The 8,446-nt window shown below is 41.4% G+C and overlaps 2 protein-coding genes across 3 annotated transcripts in view; both read left to right on the top strand.

Moving 5' to 3' along the window:
- hus1 (HUS1 checkpoint clamp component) overlaps positions 1-326 on the top strand; it is a 4,816-nt gene extending 4,490 nt beyond the window's left edge. The window contains exon 8 of the mRNA XM_016499795.1: positions 55-326. Coding sequence (XP_016355281.1) covers positions 55-137 — 83 coding nt within the window. The 3' untranslated portion in view covers positions 138-326. The remainder of the gene's footprint in view (positions 1-54) is intronic.
- Positions 327-2,621: 2,295 nt separating this feature from the next.
- Positions 2,622-8,446, top strand: part of LOC107698708 (LIM zinc-binding domain-containing Nebulette-like) — a 17,171-nt gene continuing 11,346 nt past the window's right edge. For both annotated transcript variants that reach the window (XM_016499811.1, XM_016499810.1), the window contains exons 1-2: positions 2,622-2,746; positions 3,741-3,835. In XM_016499811.1, coding sequence (XP_016355297.1) covers positions 2,678-2,746; positions 3,741-3,835 — 164 coding nt within the window. In that variant the 5' untranslated portion in view covers positions 2,622-2,677. The remainder of the gene's footprint in view (positions 2,747-3,740; positions 3,836-8,446) is intronic.

The raw sequence follows: 8,446 nt of genomic DNA, 5'->3' as shown, positions 1-8,446 counted from the left end.
CACACACACACACACTCAGCTCTTACTCAGTACGTGTGTTTTGTTTTTAACTAGACATTGTTCACAGAAGGATTCTTCACCTGATCTTTCTGCATGAGGACGTCTCTCTTCAGTACTTTATTCCAGCGGTGGCGTGACATCAAACACTCACATTCTCCATCTAAACTAAATCAGGCATTCCGTTCATATGCAGAATATCTAAACAAGTATTTCAAATGGTCAGTTGTTGGACTCTTGTTATTAAAAAAAACTACTTTGTGTTTGCTGGTTCTTATGTAAATGTGTATATATACACAGAATATGAATAAAAGACTTGTTTGTTAATAGTATAGTTTATTTGGACCTTTTATTTTGCCCACCAGCAACGTTTTCAATGTTAGTATATAGAAAATCACAAAAATGTGTTCCTAATTATGTTCCCGCTGTGAAAACTCTGTACATTTATCAAGCCGAAGAACTCTTCCTCATGTGAAGGTGAAGCTCTCTTGATAAGCAGGCTGTGTTCTGAATCCCAGTAAAAGGCTAGTCAAGTTCAGCGGTGGGAGAGGAGAGAACAAACAAGGAGTTCTGTAACTGACTGCAGCAATCAATTGTGACTGACCCCTCGCCTTCGGACCCCCCGAGACCCCCCTCGCTACAGACACAGCGGTGCCGACGACGGTGACCTGCGCTCACGCTGCCTTTCTCTACTTTAATGTGTTTATATGTGTTATTATAACGACAAAACGATCTCATATAACTACAACTCTCAACAAAGCCGTTATTTTGATCGTTTATGACGTTTCTGTGATTCAAAGCGGTGCATGATGGGAAACGTCTGGATCTGTCACCTCATTGGATGGATGCCCCGCACGGAAATGACTGAAACTATTTTAGATTTACAGCCTCAGCTTAAAGTTAGTATCTGCTAGATCTTCATTTATTGAGGCGCTTCGCTGCTAAATTCCCTTCTTACCGCCACAGCAAATAAAATATGTATATTTCATACAAAATAATTCATAACGAGCTGAGAAAACACTTCTGATCTCATAATGAAGCATGCATCATTTAAATTAAACTGAATGAACGAATCATAATTATTAATAAGTGATTAAATATTGAAGTATTTAATTATTTACATGATTTTGCTTCCCAATGTTTCTTTGTGTACCCAAGGAACAGTACAGTGGCAGTATCAGGTAGAATACCCTAGTATTTTGATATGTACCACAGTACTGAATGATTACCATGTCCTACTGTGGTATTTACATGTTAAACAGAGTATGGTGTATTTGATGTTCGACAGCAGCAGGTGTCGCTGTTTCACACACGAGCTGAAAGATGAACAACATGCTGCTCAATGTTCAGAGTCTCATGATTCTTACATAATCAGCACACACACACACACACACACACACAATAATAAGAGTTACTCTCTCACACACACACACTCTCTCTCTCTCTCTCTCTCTCTCTCTCTCTCTCTCTCTCTCTCTCTCTCTCTCTCTCTCTCTCTCTCTCTCTCTCTCTCTCTCTCTCTCTCTCTCTCTCTCTCTCTCTCTCTCTCTCTCTCTCTCTCTCTCTCTCTCTCTCTCTCTCTCTCTCTCTCTCTCTCTCTCTCTCTCTCTCTCTCTCTCTCTCTCTCTCTCTCTCTCTCTCTCTCTCTCTCTCTCTCTCTCTCTCTCTCTCTCTCTCTCTCTCTCTCTCTCTCTCTCTCTCTCTCTCTCTCTCTCTCTCTCTCTCTCTCTCTCTCTCTCTCTCTCTCTCTCTCTCTCTCTCTCTCTCTCTCTCTCTCTCTCTCTCTCTCTCTCTCTCTCTCTCTCTCTCTCTCTCTCTCTCTCTCTCTCTCTCTCTCTCTCTCTCTCTCTCTCTCTCTCTCTCTCTCTCTCTCTCTCTCTCTCTCTCTCTCTCTCTCTCTCTCTCTCTCTCTCTCTCTCTCTCTCTCTCTCTCTCTCTCTCTCTCTCTCTCTCTCTCTCTCTCTCTCTCTCTCTCTCTCTCTCTCTCTCTCTCTCTCTCTCTCTCTCTCTCTCTCTCTCTCTCTCTCTCTCTCTCTCTCTCTCTCTCTCTCTCTCTCTCTCTCTCTCTCTCTCTCTCTCTCTCTCTCTCTCTCTCTCTCTCTCTCTCTCTCTCTCTCTCTCTCTCTCTCTCTCTCTCTCTCTCTCTCTCTCTCTCTCTCTCTCTCTCTCTCTCTCTCTCTCTCTCTCTCTCTCTCTCTCTCTCTCTCTCTCTCTCTCTCTCTCTCTCTCTCTCTCTCTCTCTCTCTCTCTCTCTCTCTCTCTCTCTCTCTCTCTCTCTCTCTCTCTCACACACACACACACACACACACACACACACACACAATAATAAGAGTTACTGACACACACACACACACATACAATAATGAGTTACTGACACACACACATACAATAATGAGAGTTACTAACACACACACACACACTTCATATTTCTCTGTTATTACGTTTATTTCTTTATTTTTCATTTCTGCAGGTTTGGTCCTCCATACGCTGTGACGCGCTTATATAACGGCCAAAAATGCTAACTATGTTTTTCTGTGTTTTGTCACATTGTGGACATTATTATTATACAGTATGTGTATGTATGTGAGTCCCCCCCCCCCCACCCCTCGGGGGTGCGCTGTTCACTAGTGAGGGGCTGGAGCTTGTGTTCACTAGTGAGGGGATCAAAACTGCGGCGAGGATGGATGCTCCGTGCTCGCGCTGCGGGAAAACCGTCTATCCCACGGAGAAAATCAGCTGCCTCGACAAGGTGCGAGTTTATTTACCTCAGATTCACAGCGACAGCAGCTTTATCTGTTTGTCTCAGCGATGTGTGGGAATCAGACTTTACTGTGTGACGCTTATTATCTGTTTTGATGCTCGTGTCTTACATAATCAACATCTCACAGTCATGAGTGACATTATCAGTAACTGTTCCGTTCAATCGGTCAAATCTGTCAAATTCACACGTAAACTCACAAATCTCAACAATATTAACAAATATAAACAGGACAATCCTTTCAGAAAGTAGCATGAGTTGTCTTCGGCACATTATCGCAGTAATACCATAGTATTGTTTGAAGCTGCTTGTAAATATTACAGTATTTAAATGTGATCCCAAAACCATTCATAAGGGATTGAAATTGAGATTTATGTATCATGCTGAATAAATAATCTTTCCATTGATGTATGGTTTGTTAGGATAGGACAATATTTGGCTGAGATACAACTATTTGAAAATCTGGAATCTGAGGGTGCAAAAAAATCTAAATATTGAGAAAATCATCTTTAAAGTTGTTCAAATGAAGTTCTTAGCAATGCATATTACTAATCAAAAATTAAGTTCTGATATATTTACGGTAGAACATTTACTAAATATCTTCATGGAACATGATCTTTACTTAATATCCTAATGATTTTTGGCATAAAAGAAAAATGTATAATTTTGGCCCATACAATGTATTGTTGGCTATTGCTGCAAATATCCCCCAGCGACTTAAGACTGCTTTTGTGCTGCAGAGTCACATATGTGACAAACATCCAGGACTGTGTAACTGTCAGGGTATACCGCGGTTTTACCGTCTGACAGCATCAGTGAAACACGGTGTGCCATTATTATCGATCTCTTCAGACTCATCAGTGAATCACACACACGTTCAGACTGGACAGTGTGTTTAATCTGCACGATTCACTTGTGTTATCATTGTGGCATTATTAATTGCTCAGAATCTGCAGTAATGTTGTGATGTCCTGCGGTTTTTCAGAACTGGCACAAAGGCTGTTTCCACTGTGAAGTGTGTAAGATGACGCTCAACATGAAGAACTACAAAGGCTACGACAAGAAACCCTACTGTAACGCGTGAGTGTGTTTCACACAAGTGATGAAGGACGGTGTGAGGAGGAGGAGGATTCAGAAACGATTTGAGTGTTAACACCCGTTCACAACCAAGAACCATAACTATGATAACTATATCAATAACTATAGCTATAATGAAAACTATAACTACAGTAGCTATGTTTCCATCCATAGCAGCATCCGCCTCCGAAAGCAATGACCGCATTTATTGTGTTTCGTCAGCTCGCAAGTAATTTATTACATATGGAAATTATATGGCTATATTCCAGTTTTGTGCGCAAGTTAAATTCGCAACTTTGGATGGAAACCCAGCTAGTGATAACCATAACTAGAATGTGAATCATAACAGTAACTGCAATAAAACACCCCTTACAATAATTATAACGGTAATGGTAAACATAACGGTAACTATAGCAATAACGATAACTGTAACCATAACTATTGCAATAACTGTATAATGATGACTGTAACACAAGTATGAATGCAATGATACTGATAGCTATAACTATAATGGTTAGTGAAACTAAAATGAAAACTCTTAATGCTAACTATAACATTAACTGTAGCTATAACCGTAATTATATTGATGTATATAATAGTAACTACAGCGATAACTATAATGATAGCAATAACACGATAGCAATATAATGCGTGTAACATTAACTGTAATGATTACTAACTGTATTAGCATCCACACCAGCGGACGATAACGTTCTGTTTATTATAAACGCTGCAACTTTGTTGTCTGTAGCTTTAAATGCTCAAGCTCTTACAGCAGGAGGGATTCTGATTGGCTGTCAATCAGCTGGACAAAATACGTTCTTAAAGTGATTCCAGCGATATCTTTCCTCTGTGTCGTGATCGTTATAGCTGTGGTGTTATCTTAGAGTTTATGGGATCTTCTCGGCGGTTAAAGCTGATGGAGTCGTCTCAGTTTCTCTGGCTGTTTGTTTTGTGTAGCCGGTGGCTTTCACAGGTAACTCTCCTCCATCTGTTTTGAGTTCTCATCAAAGCGCACATCCCAGTGTGTTTGTTATCCTGCACTGAGCCTTTATGAGACGCAGAGAGAAATGAAAGGAGTGCTGTGGAGTCTGGAGAAACGCTGCTGTTTCATCAAGAACTTTCAGAGGAAGTCTCTCACACACACACACACTCACACTCTCTCTCACACACACACTCACACTCTCTCACACACACACAGTTATCAGAACCTGTTTAACTGTGTGGTTGGTGCGACTGAGTCGTGTGTTCATTAGGAGTCAGGTCACATGACTGAGGGTTCATTGAGTGACTGTGTTGTAAATGTTGGCACAGTAGCATGGCATTTTCTTTATTTGCTGTTGATTGTTTTTAAATGTAAGTTTGTGGTGACCTTTTGTACATTGTTGCTTGATCTCATTACTTTGTGTGACATTTGTGAAACAGACGTTTGGTGACTCTCATGATTGAAGAACCGCTGCTAAATGTCTGACAATTATAAGCAAATGTTGAATTCTATCTACTTAAACTCACGCTGGCTTTGAGAAACGCAGCCCTGCTCCACCTTCCACCCCGTCAGATTCCTGCATAATCCCAGAAGATGAAAGTGAAGAAATGAAGCATCTCGTGAACGTCCTGGAGCTCCTCCAGCAGTGTTGTTGTTCAGTTTTACGCTTATTTTCTCACTGAATGATTAGGTCGTTATTCAGGTCGGTGAGAGCAGCAGCTCAGTTCTGCCCATCAGCAGTATTTCTAGAGTGTGTTTATCTAGCAACCATATAGCAACTCCCTGACAACCTCCCACAACACCCTAGCAACTGCATAGCAACACTCAGGCAGCCACCTAAAGCACCTTAGCAACTGCATACTTTGTGTTCAGATGTTTGTTTGTGTTCAGATGTTTGTTTGTTTGTCTGTGTTCAGATGTTTGTTCAAATGTTTGTTTGTCTGTGTCACCTTAGCAACTGCATACTTTGTGTTCAGATGTTTGTTTGTGTTCAGATGTTTGTTTGTTTGTCTGTGTTCAGATGTTTGTTCAAATGTTTGTTTGTCTGTGTTCAAATGTTTGTTTGTTTGTCTGTTCAGATGTTTGTTTGTTTGTCTGTGTTCAGATGTTTGTGTTCAAATGTTTGTTTGTTTGTCTGTTCAGATGTTTGTTTGTTTGTCTGTTCAGATGTTTGTGTTCAGATGTTTGTTTGTTTGTCTGTTCAGATGTTTGTGTTCTGATGTTCTCAGATGGAGCTGAAATGCATCTGAGGCTCATTAATACAGCAGCAGCATTTCTCTTTCATCTTTATATAATGCAGCTCATATCACACAAGTGCTGAATTATATAATGACACATCATCAAACACATCGCTGTATGTATATTTGTGTGTGTGTGTGTGTGTGTGTGTGCTGGTCAGTGTGTGTGTGTGTGTGTGTGTGTGTGTGTCTGTATGTATATTTGTGTGTGTGTGTGTGTGTGTGTGCTGGTCAGTGTGAATGTGGGCCAAACGCTTGCCCTCGGGTGAAACACCCACACTCACCCCACGCTCACGCTCTGAAACCACAGAGAGACGACAGAGACATGATAGAGAGGCGATATGTGTGTGTGTGTGTGTGTGTGTGTGTGTGTGTGTGTGCGTGCTGATGCACCTACTCAGGTTAGTGTGCGGGCTGATCCAAGCGCTTTAGGCGTCCAGATTTCCTCGCAGCCTCAGTTGAGCTGAGCTTCATCTCTGCACTCGTTTGTGTTTAATCATCACAGCACAGAGAAATGCAGTTTATAAACACCACTGTTATCAGATACAGTGCATGTGATTCAGTGTTTGTCTCCAGAAGCAGCATCAGAACATAAGTCAGATGTTTCCTCAGTGTTTCAGCTCCAGCAGGATGTTCAGAGCCGCTCTTTGAAAAGGTTGAATCGTATATTTAAACACTGACGTCTGTGTTTATTATAAACCTCCTGATGAGTGAGGTTTGTAAACCTCGTCTGATTCAGGACAGATCATATTTGATATGATAGCATATACAGGTATGAGCAGGAGGTGGGATGTTTTGTTTTGTTTCTTTATGAACTGATTCTTCTAGACGATCAGCAGCTGTGTCTGTCAGAGGATTCAGTCCTGGACCGACTGTGAGTTTATGAAACAGCAGCTCTTCATGTGTATCCTGAGAAGAGTTTCACTTGTTCAGACGTTTACGTTTAATCATTTAGCAGACGCTTTTATCGAAAGCGACTTACAAATGAGAACAATAGAAGCAATCAGACCAACGAGAGAACAACAACAGTATACAAGTACCATGACAAGTCTCAGTTAGTCTAGCACAGTACATGTAGCTTGGGTGTTTTTTTTTGTTTTTTTGTTTTTTTATAATAGAATGGAATAGAACAGAACAGAATAGAATAGGTAAGTGCTAGTATTAGTTGGTCAGGTGCTGGCGAAAAAGATGTGTCTTTAGTTGTTTTTTGAAAATGGCTAAAGACTGAGCTGCTGGGATTGAGATCGGCAGGTTGTTCCAGCAGCTGGGGACAGTCCAGAAAAAGGTCCGTAAGAGTGATTTTGTGCCTCTTTGGGATGAACCACGAGGCGTCGTTCACTTGCAGAACACAAGCTTCTGGAGGGCGTGTAGGTCTGAACTAGCGAGTTTAGGTATATCGGTGCAGCACCAGTGGTTGTCTTGTAGGCAAGCACCAGTACCTTGAATTTGATGCGAGCGGCTACTGGAAGCCAGTGTAACCTGATGAGGGGAGGAGTAACGTGAGCTTTTTTTGGCTCATTGAAGACCACTCTCGCTGCTGCATTCTGGATCAGTTGCAGAGGCTTGATAGTGCATGCTTAGTCAGAGACCTACCCATAGCCGCGGGAACATATTTTATCTGGGGGGGCGGGGCTTGATGTTGAAGGGCGGGGCCGCGGTGGGGGATTTTACATTTACATTACGTTTACGTTTAATCATTTAGCAGACGCTTTTATCGAAAGCGACTTACAAATGAGAACAATAGAAGCAATCAGACCAACGAGAGAACAACAACAGTATACAAGTACCATGACAAGTCTCAGTTAGTCTAGCACAGTACATGTAGCTTGGGTGTTTTTTTTTGTTTTTTTTTTTTTTTTATAATAGAATGGAATAGAACAGAACAGAATAGAATAAGTAAGTGCTAGTATTAGTTGGTCAGGTGCTAGCGAAAAAGATGTGTCTTTAGAAGTTTTTTGAAAATGGCTAAAGACTTATTTGAGACGAATTGAGATCGGGAGGTCATTCCACCAGCTGGGCACAGTCCAGGAAAATGTCCGTGAGAGTGATTTTGAGCCTCTTTGGGATAGCACCACAAGGCGCCGTTCACTTGTAGAACGTAAGCTTCTGGAGGGCGCATAAGTTTGAACTAGCGAGTTTAGGTATATTGGTGCAGCACCAGTGGTTGTCTTGTAGGCAAGCATCAGTGCCTTGAATTTGATGCGAGCAGCCACTGGCAGCCAGTGCAAGCTGATGAAGAGAGGATGTGTGAGTGTGTGTGTGTGTGTGTGTGTGTGAGTGGTCTTCACTAGTTAAAAAGGCTTATAAATCAGCCAAAATATGTTTTACATTTACATCTAATCATTTAGTAGATGCTTTTATCCAAAGCGACTTACAAATGAGAACAATAGA

The sequence above is a fragment of the Sinocyclocheilus anshuiensis genome, unplaced genomic scaffold (genome assembly GCF_001515605.1).
Source record: "Sinocyclocheilus anshuiensis isolate Anshui unplaced genomic scaffold, SAMN03320099.WGS_v1.1 scaffold1814, whole genome shotgun sequence".
Taxonomy (NCBI): domain Eukaryota; kingdom Metazoa; phylum Chordata; class Actinopteri; order Cypriniformes; family Cyprinidae; genus Sinocyclocheilus; species Sinocyclocheilus anshuiensis.
Note: the sequence above shows the minus strand (reverse complement) of the source record. Positions and strands in the feature narration are given on the sequence as shown.